General features: G+C 64.0%; 3 protein-coding genes across 3 annotated transcripts; all 3 read right to left on the bottom strand.

The window, feature by feature from the left end:
- Nucleotides 1–1,924: 1,924 nt before the first annotated feature.
- TCF15 (transcription factor 15) lies at nt 1,925–4,710 on the bottom strand. Its single transcript, XM_021527429.3, has 2 exons — nt 4,196–4,710; nt 1,925–2,361 (listed from the first exon to the last, which is right to left on the bottom strand). Exons 1-2 carry the CDS (start codon nt 4,670–4,672, stop codon nt 2,287–2,289), a joined length of 552 nt encoding a protein of 183 aa, XP_021383104.1. The 5' UTR covers nt 4,673–4,710; the 3' UTR covers nt 1,925–2,286.
- A 5,530-nt stretch (nt 4,711–10,240) lies between these two features.
- SRXN1 (sulfiredoxin 1) lies at nt 10,241–11,772 on the bottom strand. The gene is made up of 2 exons (XM_021527363.2): nt 11,437–11,772; nt 10,241–11,267 (listed from the first exon to the last, which is right to left on the bottom strand). Exons 1-2 carry the CDS (start codon nt 11,695–11,697, stop codon nt 11,064–11,066), a joined length of 465 nt encoding a protein of 154 aa, XP_021383038.1. The 5' UTR covers nt 11,698–11,772; the 3' UTR covers nt 10,241–11,063.
- Nucleotides 11,773–13,067: 1,295 nt separating this feature from the next.
- Nucleotides 13,068–18,145, bottom strand: SCRT2 (scratch family transcriptional repressor 2). The gene is made up of 2 exons (XM_021527362.2): nt 17,956–18,145; nt 13,068–15,799 (listed from the first exon to the last, which is right to left on the bottom strand). Exons 1-2 carry the CDS (start codon nt 18,077–18,079, stop codon nt 15,093–15,095), a joined length of 831 nt encoding a protein of 276 aa, XP_021383037.1. The 5' UTR covers nt 18,080–18,145; the 3' UTR covers nt 13,068–15,092.
- Nucleotides 18,146–18,479: the final 334 nt, after the last annotated feature.

The following is an 18,479-nucleotide window of genomic DNA, read 5'->3' as shown; positions in this document are numbered from 1 at the left end:
AAGCGGCCAAGAGCCTTTCCAAGGGTGTCCGCACGCAGGAAGGGGAGAGGATGGGAGGGGAGCGTGGCTGAGCTCAGTGCAGGGCTGCGGCTGCCGGGGAGCCGGCGGTGGCCGTGAGCGATCAGTGGCCACAACACTCACCCCACCGGGGCAAAGGGGCACCCGGCTCCCACCAGCCCGGCAGCTCTGAGTCACCGTTTCCCTCTCACGGTGCTGGGAGGGGTTGGAATGTACTGGGACCCACAGGGTTCTCACTGGGACATGCTGGGACCCGTGGCCCCAGTGCTGGGACTTGCTGGGATCCATAGCCTCAGCAATGGGATGTGCTGGAATCCACAGCCCCAGCACTGGATGTTATTGGGTACCCAACTTCTGCATGCTGGGACCCAGGGCTGTCACACTGGAACGTGCTCTGGGGTCATTATGCCATCCTTGGCACTGGGGTGTGCTGACATCCATGGCCCTAGCACTGGGACATGCTGAATCCCACAGCCTCAGCACTGGGATGTACTGGGATGCATGGCCTTTTTACTGGAGCTTTCTAGAGCTCTAGTCTCTGGCAGTGGCACATACTGGATGCACAGCTCCTGTGCAGGGATTCACTGGGGCTCATGGCCTTCATACTGGAGCTTGTTGAGGCTCCAGTTGCTGGCACTGGGATGTACTGGGACCTATACACTCAGTGTTGGGACCTGCTGTGCCCCCAGCACTTGGACCACCAGCCCTCGCTGACCCCCTGGGGGCTCCAGAGCTGCTGCTTCACGAGGCCGGTCCCCTTTTATGTGCGGGTTGGGTTGTTTGCAGAGCACAGCATCCCCTATGGCCCCTGCCCCCCGATAAACCCAGGGGCAGGGATTCTGTGTCCTGGGCTGTTTGGAGAATCTCACGGCTGTTTATTGGGGTCTGGGACACATTAGCCACGCTGAGAACAAACTTCTCCCACCCACCCCGGTCCCTGCTTGGGACCAGCTCTCACAGCTGCACCGCGCTGTCAGCTCCATAAATCAAACCCGGGGGAGGGAGCCCGGGGCAGGCTCACCTCGGTGAGCAGGGGGCCAAGAGGTGCTGTGGGCTCCCAACAGAGCCCCTGCCCGGGGCAGGCTCCAGCGGGACCCCCAGCGTGCTCCCCCTGCTCCATGTTGGCTTCAGGACCCTAGGGAGATAGGGCAGCTCCAGTTCTTCAGCCCTTGGGGGGAGCCCCCAGCCGCCCCATCCACAGCTGCCTCTGCTCCGTGGGACACGCTGGCCCCTGGGAGCCGCCAGCCCCGGCACAGCACCATTCCCAGGCTCAGCGATCTGCACCGCCCAGCCAGCCAAGCAGAATCCCATGTGGGGATCTGGCCTGAGAACCCCCATGTCCCCACCTGACCCCATGCAGGTGCTGCTGCCTGCAGCCCCACCATGCAAGGCTCTGCATGGTCATTGTAGTGGCGGTAGCACAGTAGCAGTCACAGCGGGGACAGTCATTGTGCTGGTGGCAGTCACAGTGTTGGTGGCAGCGGTGACGATGGTGGCAGTTGCAGTGGCAGTGATATTGCGCCTGTCATGATGTTCCAGGTGGAGGGCAGGGCACCAAAGCAGTTACATCAACCCCGACCCACCACTTGGGCACCCGCGGCTGCAGCATGGGGCTGGCAGTGCCATCCCCATCCCATGGCATGGCACTGACCCCCTTGGGACTTCTGCAGCCTTTGTGGGGCTAAAGCTGTCATCAAGACCTGAGGACACAGGGACAGCTCACCCAGGACTCTTACCCATGTGGATCCCACTGTGGCACAGCCTGGGACGGTCACACTGTGGGTAGGGCTGGCATGGTCACGCTGGTTCCAGCGGCACAGAGCAGCAGTGCAGGGCTGGGGGTCCAGACCCATCTTGGGGACCCCCACCTCACCCCACACAGGGGTGACAGGCAGGCACCGGCCCATCAGAAAAATAAGATTTTATTTTCCAAGCAGCTGCACGTGCACAACCAGCATCCCCAGGGCCACGACACTGTCCCCCCGGAGCGCCTCGACGCCGGCCGCACACAGGCCCCTTCCAGTCCAGCCCCGGGGCGCGGGGACCCCCCTCCCCGGCCCTGCCCCGCGTGGGCAGCCTCGGCCACGGGAGCGTCCTCCCGCCCCACTGCCGGCTCCAGGGCCAGTGTCGGTGTGGTGCCAGCCTGGGCTCGGCCGCTGCCGCCTCAGGTGAGCAGCTCCCTCCCTCCCCGCTGCGGTCTCTGGGCTGGCGTGTGCGGGCTCCGTCTGCCTCTGCCGCTGTCTCAGGTGGGCGCTGCCGGGCCCCGGCTCATCTCCGCGACACTCGCAGGGGCGTCATCCCTCGCACCTTCAGGCAGTTGCCCCCGAGGTCCCTCCGACTGCCCTGCAGAGAGAGGAGGGAGAGCTGCAGGCGCCATGGGGTGTCTGGGTGGGGGGCACTCCGCTCCTGCCCACTGTCCTCCACACCAGCTCCTCCATGGGACCCGCTGTGAGATGGGCAGTGGCTCAGTCTTGAGGTGGCTCTGTGCTGCCTGGAGTGGACACACAGACAGATGGGGCTATGCCTGACAAATGGTTGGGTGTGTGGCTGGGAGGTGGGTGCTGTGCTGGAGCCCCAGGGTGGGTCCCCCTTGGCCTTGCCACCCTACAGGACACAGCCCCCATGGCTGCGCAGCACCGCAGGGCTCAGACCTGCAGCAAGGGCCAGTATCACCCCAGGACAGACACATTACCCTAGACAGACCCACAGCCCTGGAAAGACAGACAGAGTCCAAACTGGGATGGGGAGAGTCAGCCCTACCTCACAGTTTATGAGAGCAACATCAGCCCAGTACTGCCCAGTATAACCCTGCACAGACCAGCATGGTCCAGATTTAGCCCAGAACATTCCAGAATAACTCAGCATGGATCAGCAGAGCCCAACAGAGCCCAGTTCCAACCCAGCCTATTTCCAGCCTTGCACGGGCAAGCACGGTCCAGTACAGTTCGTTTCCAGACCATTTCCACCACAGTACAGCCCCTTTCCAGCCCTGCCCATTTCCAGCCCTGTACAGCCCCTTTCCAGCCTCAGGGCTGGGATGCAGAGTCAGATCCCAACCCAGCTTCCCCCCTTGCCCTCCAGCAGGAGCTTCCCAGCCCCAGTGCCTCCACAGGGTCCCCTGGGGGATCCAGCACTGTGTCAGACCCCTGGCTTCAGCCCCAGGAAGCAGCCCAGAGGATCCCAGCTCTGCCAGGGACCAGGCCTGGAGGACTCCAGGAGGGCTGGAGAGGCTGCTGATGGGGGTAGCAGGAGCAAAGAAGCAATAAAATGGAGCAGCAAAATGTGAAAAAGCTCTGAGGGCTGGAGTGTGACCCATGGCTGTACTGCCTGGAGTCACACATGGGACATCTTGAGGGTCTGTGGGGACAGCAGCCCCTGCTTACAGCCCTGCCAAGGGATGTCCAAGAGGTCCGGCAGCTTCCAGCCCCTCACCCTGCACCCCATATCCTGCACAGCTATTCCTGGGTCAAGCATACCCTGGCATGGGCAGCAGGGTGGGTTCACCACCCTGGTGAAAGGGTGGGCTCATCACCCTTGAGCTGCAGGGTGCTGGGCAGGGCAGGGCAGCTGGGTGGGCAGGGCAGGGGTGTTCTGCCATGGCCTAGCTCAGCCATGTGGGAGCTGTGCCAGTGCTGCCAGCAGACCTTGCATGGGAACACTGGATGGGGAACTCTGTCTGGGCCCCCTCAGGGGGTGTCTGCTGGGCTCTTCCTTCCTCATCACATCAGAGAGCTGCTGGAGTAGCCCTGCTGCAGTGCTGGTGGGCTGGCAGGGTTGGTTATGGAGATGGGGCTGAGGATGAGGATGAGGATGGGGATGGAGAAGGGGTCAGCCAGCGAACTCTAAACCCCACTGGGACGACCAGTGCTGCCAGCTCCGGGGTGACTGTTTAACCCCTGAGACCTCCCAGCCCAGATGGACGTGGGGGAGCAGCCCAGCCCTCTGACGTGAGCAGGAGCTGTAGGCGTGTGGCTACAAGCAGGATTTGGCCAGGAGCAGCCAAAACCTCCAGTGGGAGCTGGAGCCAGAAGCTGTGGTTCTCACTGAGCCATGCCAAGTCTCCTGCCCCGCGCAGCCCAGGCAGGGGCTGCTTCCCCCCATCCCTTGGGTACATGCTGAACCCCACTCAGGCCAGTAAGAGGAGGAAGAACCCTAACCCACCCAGAACCCCGCTCACCCCTTTCCGCTGGTTGCTGAGGCAGAAGGTGCAGATGCTGCGGGGCTGTTTGCTGTCCAGGTCGCCCTTGGTGCCATAGATGGCACTGAAACAGGGCTGCCCGTCCTCGCAGCCCTCGCCCAGCAGCAGCACGTTGGCCAGGTGGGAGATGTAGCTGGAGGCCAGGCGGAGGGTCTCGATCTTGGACAGCTTCCGATCCACGGGCTCGGTGGGGATGAGGGTCCGCAGGGCGGTGAAGGCCGTGTTGACGCTCTGGGTCCGGTCCCGCTCCCGAGCGTTCGCCGCCTGCCTCTGCTTCACCATCACCATCGGGCCCGGCTTCCGCGGCAGCTTGCGGCGAGCCTCGGCGCCCTCGCAGCAGCCGAACGACTGGTCCGACGTGTCGCTCTCGCTGCGGTTCTCCTCGTCCTCCGAGAGCATGCCGAGGTCGGGGTACAGCACGCGGGCGGCCACGGGGCGCAGCATGGTGAAGGCCATGGCGGGGTGCCCGCCCGCACCCCCGGCCCGGCTGGGGCACCCCGGGCTGCGGGCAGCCTTCCCCCGCCGGCACAGCCGCGACGCCGGCTCCGGACGCCTTCCCGCGGCCGCTCCGAGCGGGGCTGGGACGGCTGTCTGCAGGGGGAATCGGCATTTATACGGCCGGGGAGGGGCTGGCTCCGGAGCCCACCCCCAGCCGGCCCCCGAGCTCCGGCCAGCGGCCGGCGTCCTCAGCCGGTGCTGGCTCTGGCCGCTAGCCTGGCCCCGCTGCGGCACGCTGGCCTGGCTGCGGCCACCTTGACCCCAGGTCGTGCCCACGGAGCTAAATGAAGCGTGGCAGTGCCAGGGCCGCTGTCCGACAAGTGCTCCCGGTGCCTGGAGTCTGGCAGCTGCAGAGCAATGTCACACACAGTCGGCGCAGAGCCAGCGTGTCCGCAGCCCCTGCCTGGCTGCCGCTTGCCAGCCCTGGGTCCCGCACAGGGTGGCATGAGATGAACCTGGGGTGCAGGAGCCGGGATGGGGAAGGCAACCACGAGTGGGTGGCGCTGGTGCAGTACCTGGGGTGTTTATCAGAGGAATGCCAGTGGGGGACACGCTGCTGCCCACACCTGCTATGCCCCACTGGGACAGGGTCTGTGCCCAGGAGGATGCCCAGAGCAGTCAGGGAGCAGCAAGGGCAGGCAGCCCTGCAGGGATGCACTCCTTGCTCCTCTGTTCCCGGTGCCTGCCATCATGGGAGATGACAGGGAGACATGGAGAGGCACGGGCAGTGCTCCGGCAGCGCTGCCAGGAGCATTTCCTCCCGCTCAGGAGGAAGGTGTGTGCCGGCAGTGGAAACACGGAGTCTTTTCCTGAGAGGGGAGCTATGAGCTGGCAGCAGCAGGAATCACCAGTGTCCTGGGAAGGGCTGGGGGTGCCTCCCAGCCTGACCATCGCTCCTTGTCATTCCTTGGCACTCAATGCCACAGACTATGGCCCTGCTCCTCCTCGCCAGCGAGGTCAATGTGGGTCCCACTCTGCCTTCAGCCCCCCAGCCCTGAGCCCAATGCTCCTGGGAGCAGGCAGGGGGGTAGCCAGCTGAACCAAGCAGACAGGAGGCTTCAAGCCTGCCTTCCTCCCCTTCCTCCTCCTCCATGATGCTCCAGGCATGATGCAGGTCAAGCGGCAAAAACATGTGTAGGGCAGGACCTGGCTCCTGGTGGACGGGCCCAGGGCTGCTGGGGAAGTGGCTGGGAGACTTGGCAGTGCCAGCTGTAGTCCCTACAGTCCAGAAGCTCCACAGCCAGAGAGGGATGCTGGGGGAAATCCTGGAGTCTTGCCAGGGCTGAGACAGTGGCCATGGAATGCAGCTGGCATATCACAAACCCCAGTGAGGTGGTCAGTGGGCTGCCCTGGGGGTCATGGGGTGGCATCATCTTCCTCAGTGCCCCATGGGCAAAATGATATGGTTGCAGGACTGCAGTTTGTGGTATGACTCCTGGGGTCTGGGTCCCCACATGGGCTCTCCTAGTGCTTCCAGGGCTTGTGGCTGCCGGACCATGACAGGGACAGCTGTGCTGCCTGGCACAGGCACCACTTCAGTGCCTCCCATCCTGCTGGCTGTGAGCAAACGGCCCCTCTGCCCCCCGTGGGGCACAGCAGTCCCCGGCCGGCGGGAACCCCTGCCCTGTTTTCCTTCACCATTTGTCTGCCTGTGCAGAGCCTGTAAATCACGCAGTGGGGGGCAGAGAGATGGGCTGGGGGCTGGTGGTCTCGCTGGGGCTGGGGATATGTAGGGCTGCACCAAGGGCCAGGGGTCCCACTGGAGCAGGAAACATGCAGGGCCACACCAGGAGCTGGGGACATGCAGGGCTGAGCAAGAGGACAGGGATCCTCCTGGGGATGAAAATGGGCAGAGGCCTGCACTGTGTCCACACTGGCAGCTCTCACCATGCATCAGTCCCCATGAGGGGACTTCTGTAGCATTTGCCCAAGTGCAGACCCCACAACAGGGTACGTGCCAGCAGTGCCAGAGGCAAAGCTGGGGATGGGCAGGCCCTTGGCATGACAGGCAGGGAGCAGGCAGGGAACAGGCAGATGCCTCTACAGAGAGGGGAACACCCACTCTGCCCCCCTCTCACCCCAGAGTCTTGCTGAGCCATGGCTGGGGGTCCACAGGCCCTGACAGGTGGTAAGACGGATGGCAGGGGCTGTGTACTCAGCTGCACGTCCCACACATGGCCACCAGCTGACCAGGACAGGCTGGGGGGGTCACCCAGTCCCCACACCCAGCCAAACTGCCCCCGGGCTTTTCTGGGGGGCACGACCACGTGTGGGGTGCTGGTGGTCTGTGGGGTCTGGAACATGGCAGGGCACAGGCAGGGAAGGAGCAGCAGACAGGAGATGGCTCAATGTGGGGTGGGGATAGCACACGTGTGTGCACACATGAGTGAGTGTGTGGGTGTGCAGCTGCACACATCTGTACATCCAAGCATGCATGGTGTGTATATCCGTGTGTGCGTGCACAGGGATGTATGTGAGTGTGAGGCTGTGTGCACATTTGTGCAGTTGCACGTGGAAGTGGGTGTGTGCCTGTGGGTGCCATATAAACCCCGAATGCCACCACCTCCTGCTGCAGTGACACCTCCATGTTGGCACAGACCTGTGTATGTGTGACCACCGCCTCGCCAGATGCTGCACACGGAAGGATGGATGGACAGGAGCTGTCGTCCCTGACTGGGAGAGCAGCAGGAGCCATGGGAAGCAGGGAACGCTGCCGGCTCCCTGCCTGAGCAGCTCCTGCGGATGCTGCGGCTGCGGGGCAGGAGGACGCGCGGCAGCAGCCGGGTTTTCCTGTGCTGCCTGGCAGGCGTCTGGTACAGGACGTGAGCCCCGTGCCTGGGCCCCCCCAGCTCCCCCAGCACTGCAGCCTGGGCTCTGACTCAGCTGGGCAATGCGGGGTGCAGTTGAGGCTGTGACAGCACAAACCTTCTGCCAGCTTGGGTGGGTGCCAGGACGTGGTGTGGTTTGGCATCACAGCTCTCCCAGCTGATCCAGCCGACCCCTGGGCAGTGGCTCAGGCATTCATGGGACCCTGCATGAGACATACAGCATGGAGGGGACATGGACTGAGCATGGGGTTGCAGCCCTGAGCCCAGTCAACCAGGCATCTCCTGCTTGGTGGGATTGTGGGGTCAGGGTGCTGGGCACCCTGAGGGCTGGGTCCTGCCTCTGCTGCCAGGGAAATGCCCCCTGCCCCCCACACCAGGGAGTGTTTATCTTCGAGGTGATACTTAAGTGTAAGAAAATAAACAGGGAGCAGATGGGGCAGGGGCCAGGGCTGCCTCCGGCCCCACGGGAATGCTCCAGCCCTGCTGGGAAAACACCACAGCCGGTGAGGCAAATGGATTCCAGACCCGCGGCAGTGGTGGAACATGTGGCCACCAGGACACTGGGCCTGACCCTGTTGAGCCCTGGTGAAGCAATGCTGGACTGATCCATTCATCTCCACATCACCCCACCCCATCCCATTCCATCCCATCCCACCCTCTCCTATCCTGTCCCATCCTATCCCACCACAACCCATCCACACCATCCTACCCCATCCCACCCTACTCAGTGCCCCAAATCCACAGACCCTGACCAGACCTTGGCACTGGGCACACACAGTCCTGTCCAGCTGGGCACACACAGTGTCCAAGTCCAGCTGAGCCCAGTGAGGCAAGGGTCTTGTCCCAGGGGAGTCTATCCCTGCTTCCCAACACTGGCAGACCAGAGATGGCAAATCTGTGAGCCTCTGGAGCCCCTGGAGCCCCCTGGGTGGGGAGGAGCAGTGCGTGCCATGGGGACTGGGCACTGTGAAACATTTGGGGGAACAGGAGAGTTTCCCCATTTTCCTGGATCAGGGCTGTATCAGGGTGACCTGGTGGGTCCCCAGGCAGTGTGGGAAGCACCAGGCCCCCCCTGCTCCCCAGGCTGTACCTGAGGGCTGGGGCTGCTGGTCTGGAAGGCATTACACGCCTGTCGCGCGGGGAAGTCTGTCCCAGTTCCGGAGCTGGGACCCCTCCCCACCCTGCCCGGGCTGGGGGGAGCCCACAAAGCGCCTTTGTTCCTGCCCTGGAACGAATGGATTGGAGGCAGCCGGATCGGCTGTCAGCCGGCGACACCAGAGACCCCGCGGGTCAGGCAGAGGGAAGGGGGACAGGTGGAGGACGGATAGATGGAGGCAATGCAGGGCTCTGGAGACACCCGTTCCTGTGCCAGCTGGGGAATTGTGGCACCAGCAGCCCCTGCTGGGAACCAGCTCCCACTGCCCACACCATGCCAGCCCCATGGATGCACCGGTCAGCCCTGGAGATGTTCATGCAGCACCTTGGACACAGCTCCAGTGCCCGGAATCCCTGGGAGTGATGTCAGGACACCCTGAGAACCTTTGGCACTGTTTGCAGGGGATGGTAAGCTGCAAAAGCAGATCCTGCAGCAGGCTTCCCAACTGGAAGAGGCCTCCATGACTTCCAGAGGTGCAGGATCAGGGCAGCCTCAGTTAATTCCCACTTTGTGGAATTCCCAGCTCTGGTGAGCTGCCTCTTAGACCGGGAGAGTGGGGCAAACAGAGTTCATGTGAGATGCCCAGCAGTGGGGGCACATAGGGTTTGGGCAGACAGTCCCTGCCATGGGACACCCGTTTGGGGGCAGTCTGGAAATGTCCACATTGCTCCAGGGGCTGCCGCAGGAGCTGCTACCTCCTCCCTCCACCCCCTGCACTCTAACAAGAGGAAACTTTTTAGCACGCCACAATTCTTAGGAGAAATTTATGGCCCATCAGGGAGCCGCGGAGCAGGGCTGCTCTCTGTGAGTGCTTGCAGGGCTTCCTCCCAGCACACAGCTGCTTTCATGCAGTCCCCCTCCGTCCCTTCCCCTCATCCAGCACCCCCAGCCCACCCTGCTCTTCCTCCCCAGTGGATCCTGCGGAAACGCGGAGGCAGCGGTAAATTGTGCCGTGTGCGATGCCAGCGCTGCCAGCTCCTGCCACTCAAACAAGCCGGCCGTGCCCTTCTCTCCCAGCTCGTTTCTGCCTTAGGGGAACAGGATCCGTTCAGGGAGGAGCATGGCTGATGGGGCAGAAAGCCCGGCCGCACTTCCCGTCCCACTCCTGCTGACTCACGGCGTGGTGAGTGACTCAGTGGCCTTTCCCCTCCCTGGATGGAGGCTCTCGACTTAGAGGGATGCTGGGATGCCCAGGGGATGCTCGAGGCGATTTTTCCACGCTGCACGTGGGGTGACGATGTGGTGCTTGCAGAAATTACAGCATCCCAGCATGGCAGGACCACATGCGTCCCCACAGCTGGACCAGAGCTGACCCTGAATTCAGCTCCATGGCACGGTGGGCTGGCAGAACATTGTCCTGTCACAACATCCATTCCCTTGCAGAACATCCATCTCCTTGCAAAGCCTGTGTCCTTGTTCTGTGTGCCCACAGCCACTTCTCCTGCTGGTGCCAGATCACCGTGCTGTGCCATCTTGTGCCATGTTGGACCACTTCCTGCTCCCAACCTCAGCACCCGCAAGCACCACGCCAAGGAGCTCCAGGGGTTTTGACCATCTTTATTCCAGGAGCGGCAGTGGCTGTCCCCACCACTGGGTTTTGGAGATGTTCCCCACGGAGACTGGGACCACTGGTGAGCCCAGAGTCACTGAGGGAGGGCTGGGGACTGACCATGCCAGGTTGGCTGTGTCTCTTCGCTGTGTCCTGATTCTGTTGTGTCCCAGTTTAACCGTACCCCTTCCCGGTTCAGCTGTGCCCCGAATGAGCTGTGACTTGTCCCAGTTCCAGTGTGCTCCGGTTCAGCCATTCCCGCTTGAGCCATGCCCCGATTAAGCCCATTCCATCCCGGTTCAGCTATTCCCGGTTGAGCCGTGCCCCGGTTTAGCCTGTTCCATCACAGTTCACCTATTCCCGATTGCGCTATGCTCCTGTTCATCCCACCCCAAACCGGTTCCTCCCGTCCCGGTTCCCCCCATCCCGGTTCATCCCGTCCCGGTTCTTCCCGTCCCGGTTCCCCCCATCCCGGTTCCTCCCGGCCCGTCCCGGTCCGCGCGGTCGCTCCGGGCGGCGCAGCGCGGCACAATAGCGCCACCTGCCGGCCCCGCCGGACGCCTCCCGGTACCGGCGAGAGCCTGACCCGTCCCGGCTGCCGGGACCCCGGGGACCCTCCAAGTGTGGGGACCCTGACCTTATCCCCCTTGGAGGAACCCCGGAGACCCTACAACTCTGGGGACCCTGACCTCTCCCGGCTGGAGGGACCACGGGGACTCCCCAGGGCTGGGGACGCCGACCACATCCTCATCACGGGCTCACGAGTCAGAACCAACAGGGACAGAAGGGGCTGATGGGCATCCTCGGGGTGCTGGGCTAGCGCAGGTGAGGCGTGGAGGAGCCGAGGTAGGTACGGAGGTCGCTGAGGGTGGAGGGGATGATCTTGGCGGGGATGGTCTCCCGGCGGAGTGCCTGGTGGGCAGCATAGCGGTGGCAGCCCCCGAAGGAATAGAAGTAATCGCCGCCCTCACTGCCTTTGATCCAGAGCACATCGATGGGGGGCACCCGCTCGGGATCCTCCTGGGGAAGAGGAAGAGACATGCAGGAGCAACACACCCCGCCACTCCCAACCTTCCCTGACGCCCCCCGACCGGACTGTGCCAGGGATTGGGTGCTGACAGCTTCCCCAGCAGTGCCCTCTGAACGGGTGCAGGAGGGGCTGCCTCTGCATCCCGGGGGCTGTGCTCACCTGCAGGGTCTCCATCAGGCTCTGCACCTTTCCCGGCTCCAGCACTGCCGGGATGGGCCGGATGAGGACCCGCATGGGCACGTTGTGCACGGCCGAGATGTGCTGGGTATGGATGCTCCTGTCTTCAGCCTCTTCCATGGCTGTGGCTGCCAGCCGGCCTTGGCTTTCCTCTGTCCTGCTCAGCCGAGCCCTCCGCTCTGCCCCGAGCAGTGCAGCGCCCAGTCGTACCCCTCTACTTCCTCCTTGCCCAGCCATCGTCATCGTCACGGCCTCCGCCCCACTGTTTTGCAGAGTCACAGGGAAGGGGCAGGACAGACTTCCGGGCCGGGTGCCAGAGCCGGCTGGCCCGCTGCCCGCCCCGGAGAGCCTGCGGCCAGGGCTGCCCTCGCTCCTGCTTCCCGTGGGACACCCCTGGGCACGCGGCAGCCGAGCCCCTACCACGAGTGCTGGGGGTCCCTGTCCTGCCCGTTGGGGTCTCGGGTCCCACCTGGCCGTGCTGGGCCACTAAGGTTCATCCTGCAGCTGAGATTTGGGGTATGTCCCCCCCCGCCTGCCTGGTTGTACCAGGAACACGTTCCTAACCCAGAGCCCCTCCCTGCTGCGCTGATGCCTATGGGGTTCACAGCAAGGAAGATGAGGCATGAAACAACTGCAGAGCTGAGCAGTGATGCTGGGATGCTCCACAGCCCTGAGTCTTTCTAGGTCATTTCTTCAGACCAGTGTTCCAAACGGGGAGAGGCTCCCGGGAGGAACTGGGTCTCCCACCCCTCTGGCTGCTGCAGCCGGGACACCCTGTATACACAGCGGGGACACGATGACAGGGGATGGCTGCTCCCAGTGCCCTCACCCTGCCTCCCTGGTGTCATGGAGGGTCCTCAGCCCCAGAGCTGACTTGGAAGCATGCAGACGATGGTCAGGGATGGTTTTGTGAGGCTCTGGAATTAGTTTCTTGCAAGGTGAATCTGGTAATGACTTTGTGCGTGAAAGATTGCACTGATGTCACTGGGAGCCCAGGGCTCAGCTAGGTCTTTGCTGACAAGCTGGATGCTAAAAATAATTTGCCTTCCCCCATTAGCACCCACATCTGGGAAAGGATGAGGAAATAGGGGTGGGGAGCAGGAATGCCTGTCTGCCCCTGGGAGCAGGGGCTCTAGTGAGTTGTCGTCACCGGGGAGTTCAAATAAAATTTGCTCACGGAATCCTCCCCATCCCGCGCAGCGGCGCCCCGGGGCTGTGTGAGCATTACCGGCGCCCTTGCCGGGCTGCCCGCCGCTGCCGGGATTTCACACGCCGCTTTACTTCCAGGTCAGCGCCCCGCCGCGCTCACAGCCCCCGGCGCTCTCACGACCAGGGTGGCATCGTAACCCCTCCTTGTCACAGCAGGGGTTGTCTGGCTGCTGCCCACTGGCTGAAGGGCTGGCAGAGCCACGTGGCAGCGTGGGATGCTCAGGGTGTCTCAGCCACCCGTTTCTAACAGGTTGCCAGGACATCATCCCTCTGTTTGGGGCAGCTCCCTCCAGGATGCTCCAGCCCAGGAGTGGGCGTGGGCACAGGGCACCGTGGGATGGGCAGGGTGGCAGCTCGCGTGCCGCCACCCGCCACCGCCGACACAAATCTCCCAAGACACATGGTTAGTGGCAGAAATCCCTTTTATATCCCTGAATTGCATTACAAGTAATACTGCGGGTGGCCGGATCTCAGTAGACTTGTCATACTGGGGCTGGCGAGTACAAAACCTGGCAGAAAAAATCTATCATGCACGGAAAATTATTGCTGTAGTATCTGCTATTTACAGGAGAGAGGGGCAGCGGCGCAGCGCTCCGAGCCTGCCGGCCTCAGGACACCGTGCTCCGCGGAACGGCGCCGGCATCGTGGGGAAAACCCGGTGGGGTGCCTGCGTGGCCGGGGCCATGCTCATCCCCTCTGTGGGGTGCGGACGTGTGGTCACCGTGCCATGGCAGCGAGGACCATGACATGGACATCCCCACTCAAGCCGTGACCAACACAGGCACCGAGGCAGCGGGAGGAAGACGGTGGAGGGAGGAAGACGGCGCAGGAAGACGGTGTGGGGGTGCGCGAGTGCGGCCCCGCGGGGTGCCGGGCTGAGTCCCCAGGTGCTGGGGACCGGCACGGGGTGATGGGGCTGTGGCAGCTCGCGGCCCGAGGTAGGAAGCGGAGGCGTGGGTCGGGCCCCGCTCCGGAATGCCGAGCGCGGAGCTTGCTCCGGGGCCGGTGCGGGGGCGCTCCGCCGGGAGGTTGCATAGAGTGGCTGGTTTGTCCCCACTGGGCTGGCGCGGGGCACGGAGCAAAGCAGGAGCTCGTGGAAGCAAGGAAGACAAATGAGAAGGGCTTTGCCTTTGTGGGAGGCTTGCAGGACGTGGAGCCTGGGCTGCCGGGTCGGCTCGTGCCCTCCTGCCTCCGTGCCCGCCACACAGTCCGCTCTCGGGGTCCTGTCCCCGTCCGTGTCACCGTGGCTGTGTCCTGGGCATGGCACTTCTGCTGCAGCTCTGCCACCTCCTGCGAGCCAGCGCTGGCATGGCCCGGCCAGTCTTGACAAATAAATAGTGAAAAGCATAAGTTATAAATAATATAAATAAGAACATTTAAATAGACTCACCCAAACTTTACAGCTACTCTGACCCCCTCCTCCTGAGTGCAGGTGGGGGGCAATGGCGAGGGAGCCGGGAGCCGGCTGGAGAAGGGGCTGGGGATACATGGGGGGTGGTTGGGGGTTCGGGTACTACCTGCCCCAGGGCTGGGTCTCCAGCCCAGCTGCCAGCCCAGCCCTTTGCATGGGGAGGGGGGCTACACCTGCCTGGAGGGGCTATTCCCCATCACCGTGGCAGGGACAAGTTGTGCCTGGCCAAGCCAGGAGCTGCGAGCCAATGGAGGTCATGTCCTGTGATCTCTGCTGGAAGCCCCTGGTTCCTCCCTTGGCTCCTCCCTTGGCTCTTCCCCTGACTCCAGGGCTGCGGATCTGCAGTGCCAGGGTGAACGCTGTGGCACAGGGCAGAGGGGCAGCCGGGTGCCCTGTGTGGTTGCAGGGACCCGAGGCTCCCAGGGTGACTGGCAGCCCTGCCCTCTGTCAGCCTCAGTGGCCATCAGTCCTGCCGAGCTGGCAGTAACGCCAGCCCGTGGTTTCATCAAGAATAGGGTCGAGGGGAGGGTTTGCTCCTAGCGGGGAGCAGAAAAGTGTCTTTTCTCTCCCGGGATCCCCCGGGAAGAGAAGCAGCAGCTCTAAATAAATAATAGTAATAAATTAAATAAATAGAGGTGAAAATCACAAGCTAGGGGAGGAAAGTCTCTCCTGGGTTGGGAAGAGGTCCCCAGGTGAGTCCCCCGCAGAGAGACCTGCCTGGCTGCGGGGGGGACCCAGAGGAAAGGAGCTGGGTCCCACTGTTGGGGACCCCCTTCCCAGGGAGCAGATGGGGAGTGAGTCTGTGGGGATGTGTCGTCCAGTCTCAGCACAGCAACAAACCAGCTGGCTGCAGCTGCAGGAGTGCTGGCACAGGGACTGGGACCAAGATGGGATGGGGATGGGGACAGTATGGGATTTACAGGGGAATAGGGATGGGCATGGGATGAGATGGGGACGGGGAGGGGATTGGATAGAAGGATGAGGTTGGGAATGGGGATGTGCCACAGGGCTTGGGGGGCTAGTTCCCTATTGCACAGCTGTGTTCGGAGCCCTTGAAGCAGGCGGACTCGTAGTGCTTGTTGAGGTACGACTTGAGGGCGAAGGTCTTCTCGCACTGCTTGCACTTGTAGTGCTTGAAGGCGGAGTGGGTCTGCATGTGGGCGCGCAGGTTGGAGCGGTCGGCGAAGGCTTTCCCGCAGTGGGAGCAGCCGAACGGCTTCTCCCCGGTGTGGGACCGCATGTGGCCCTGCAGCAGCCAGGGCCGGCTGAAGGCTTTGCCGCACACGTCGCACTTGTGCTTGAGGTTGTGGGTGAGGACGTGCATGGCCAGGGCGGGCATGGAGACGTACGCCTTCCCGCAGGTGGGGCATTTCCTGGCCATCTTGCTGTCCAGGCTGCGGTGGGTCTGCTTGTGCCGGCTGAGGTTGGAGGAGGTGGCGTAGGTCTTGCCGCACTCGGGGCAGGAGTGGCGGTGGCTGCCGCGGCGCTGGCTCTCGCTGCGCCGGCGCGACCGCCCGTCCGTGATGAAGAAGGCATCCATGGAATAGCTGTCTGTCACTGCCGCCTCCCCGTTGAAGTAGCGGGCGGAAAAGCTGGACTGGGGGCTCTCGGGATCGCTGTACTCCTCGTGGCCAGGTGCGTAGGCTGGGTCTGGTGGCGGTGGTGGCAGGCCTTGCTTCTTGTCAGTGTCATAGCCAGCTGGCGCCAGGCAGTGCTGGAGGTACCCTGTGGAAACAACACAGTGGGGTCATCGTCCCTCCAGAGCAGCTTCACCAGGGACAGGAAAAAGCCACAAGCTAAAATTTCCCATAGAAGGTGCAGAACCAGAGTTGTCCCCCCCCCAACTGGTTCCTGTCCCTGCGGAGACACTGAGTACCAGTGCTGCATTGTCCTGCCCTGGCTCCTGTCTGCATCTGTCAGCAGGATGGGTCCCATCCCGCAGGGCTGCCGGGGATGGGAACTGGGGATGGAGCTGCAGAACGTCCAGCTGCGCCTGCCCCGGCTGTGGGCAGCCCCCAGGGGCTATTAGCTGCCAGACAGCTGTCGGTGCCGGGAGCTCATTGTTCACCGGGGCCATGCCGGTAATGAGCTACGCTCTACGCTCCGTGGGCAGCCCGGATGGGGGGGATGAGGCTGCTCCAGGTTTGCCTTCCTCAGCAAAGGGGGCTGGGAAAGTGCCCCACCTCTCTGCTGTCTCCGCAGAGCCTGTTCCCTGGAGTTGGGACAGCACCAGGAGGACAGCAGCACCAGGTCAAGTCCCTGGCCTGCTGCCAAGCTGAGCGATGCACAGCCCCCCAGGTGTGGAGTTAGGCTCGGGTAGCACTCCACTGTGTCACACGCATGTGACATTGGTGCAAGTCTGCTCATGACACTGCTTTGTATATGGGTCTCCCAGCCCGTGTCAGAGTGGGCGCTGCATTGGCATCCCAGTCCCTCTGTGCTGTCACACAAAGGTGACAGCAGGAGCAGCAGTGCAGCCCCCTTCCCATGAGACCAGCAATTCTGGGGACATACTGGCACCCCAAGACCCCCGGATTGGTCCCAGCAATCCCCTGCCTTGTGCACATTGGTCCTTGCAAGCTGCTTCAGAAGCCTCATCCCCACTGATAGTGACAGAGGGGGGATTGGGGTCAGTGCAGTTAGCTGGGCTAACCCATGCACACCGTGGGGCAGCAGGGACATCCCGCCACAGCTGCAGCTGAGCATCCTCTAAATCCACACAGCCTCTGGCAGCACCCACGGGACCCCTTGGCAAGCAACTGCTGCCGTTTGTCCCGTGGTGGCCAGGGATGCTCGCTGTGGGGAGGGGGCTGTGGGGCAGAGCCGGGCCCCCCCGTCCCCCGCGCCGTGCTGACAGCGCGGGCTGTGCAGAAAGCGCTCTGCTCAGCAATTTCTCACGCTGCCTCCGAGCATGCAGCAAGGTTATTTCCAGGAGAGCAGCGTCGGCAGCTTCTGCCCAGCTGCAGCACATCCCTCCCCCACCGGCTCCCGGTTGATAGGGGCGAGCAGAGGACCGCCAGACCAGACAGGCTTCGCACCCCGGCCCCTGGCAGGGAAAGCCCACCAAGGGCTGGGGAGCACTAGAAACGGGGGGGACAAGCGCCGCAGCGGCTGTGCAATGTCAGCTTGTGCGTGGATCAGGCCCATTCCCGCATCCAGCTCCGTTTCCCGACCCACGAGCAGCTAAGACTCGCCAGCCTATGCAACAGACCCCCCTGACCCACGGCCAGCCTCTCTTTCTGTGCAGGTGCCTGGGCTGCCCCGTTGTAGGGCTGTGCCAAGCCCGGGGAACTCCGAGCCCACCCCAGTGTTCCCCCGCAGGACGGGATTCCAAGGACCACGGCCACCCCCAGTCCAGCCTTTTGCACCTCTCCCGATGCTGGGGGTACCCCCCGGTCTCTCTCCCGGCTCCCCGCGCCCCGGACGGCGCCGGGCCCCCCCCGCGCTCCCGGGGGGCTCGGGGCACCGCTGCGAACAATGAAACCCTCCGGCACGGCGAGGCTGCTGCCCCCCGCCGCCCCCCGCCGCCCCCGCAGACCGGTTGCTTCTTATCCCCCCCAACTTGTCGTGGGAAGGAGCCCACCTCGCTGTCCCATGGGCGGGGGGCACTCAGGGCTGCCCACGGGGCTGACGCTGTCACGCAGGGGATGTTTCCCCAAGGACCAACTTTGGCAGCGGCCGCTGGCCCCGGAGCCGGGGGACAAGACGACGGCGAGGGATGACACACCCCACCCCGCACCCCTCGCCCGCTGCGGGACACAACGCGGGGACCCCCTCCCCGTCCTGCCCTGCGTCCCCCCGTGTCTCCCTCCCGGTGCCCCGCCGGGCGCACAGACAATAGAGGCGGGGGGGCCCGTCCGGACCCCCGGCCCCGCACTCACCATCGCCGGCGGCGGGGCCGGGCAGCGTGTAGGGGGGATCCAGGGGGGCGTAGGGGGGCGCAGGGGCCCCGGCGGCCGGGAACGCCTCCGCTTTCAGCTTCTTCACCAGGAAGGAGCGGGGCATGGCGGGGCCGGGCAGCGCTGGACACCTCCGGTACCGGCACCGCCACCGGTCCCGGCCCCCACACCGGCCCCGGCCCCCCCCGCCCCGGCCCCGGCGCTCGGCCCCGGCGGTGCGCACGGAGAGGCGCGGGGAGGCGAGTGCGAGGGGCGGGGAGGCGGCAGGGCGGCGAGGAGGAGGAGGAGGAGGAGGAAGAGAAGGAGGTGGGGAAGAGGGGGGGGAGGAGGAGGAGGAAGGCAGGCGGTCGGGGGGGGAGGGGGCCGCTTCGCCCGGCCGCGCCCGGAGCCCCCCCAGAGCCCCCCGAGCCGCCGGTAGCGCGGGGTGCCCCGGGCATCACGACACTGTGGGGTCCCTGGTCCCTCCCCCTGGTTCCTCCCCCCACCCCGGCCACGGACAATGGGGA

Source organism: Lonchura striata, chromosome 17 (assembly GCF_046129695.1).
Source record: "Lonchura striata isolate bLonStr1 chromosome 17, bLonStr1.mat, whole genome shotgun sequence".
Taxonomy (NCBI): Eukaryota; Metazoa; Chordata; class Aves; order Passeriformes; family Estrildidae; genus Lonchura; species Lonchura striata.
Note: the sequence above shows the minus strand (reverse complement) of the source record. Positions and strands in the feature narration are given on the sequence as shown.

Excerpts from the sequence above, each read along its gene's own strand:
- TCF15 (XM_021527429.3), bottom strand. The coding sequence starts at position 4,672 with ATGGCCTTCACCATGCTGCGCCCCGTGGCCGCCCGCGTGCTGTACCCC. Across the intron at positions 2,362-4,195 it reads TCAGCAACCAGCGGAAAGGG|GGCAGTCGGAGGGACCTCGG; the intron begins GTGAGCGGGGTT and ends CTCTCTCTGCAG.
- SRXN1 (XM_021527363.2), bottom strand. The coding sequence starts at position 11,697 with ATGACGATGGCTGGGCAAGGAGGAAGTAGAGGGGTACGACTGGGCGCT. Across the intron at positions 11,268-11,436 it reads GCCTGATGGAGACCCTGCAG|GAGGATCCCGAGCGGGTGCC; the intron begins GTGAGCACAGCC and ends CCTCTTCCCCAG.
- SCRT2 (XM_021527362.2), bottom strand. The coding sequence starts at position 18,079 with ATGCCCCGCTCCTTCCTGGTGAAGAAGCTGAAAGCGGAGGCGTTCCCG. Across the intron at positions 15,800-17,955 it reads CGGCCCCGCCGCCGGCGATG|GGTACCTCCAGCACTGCCTG; the intron begins GTGAGTGCGGGG and ends TTGTTTCCACAG.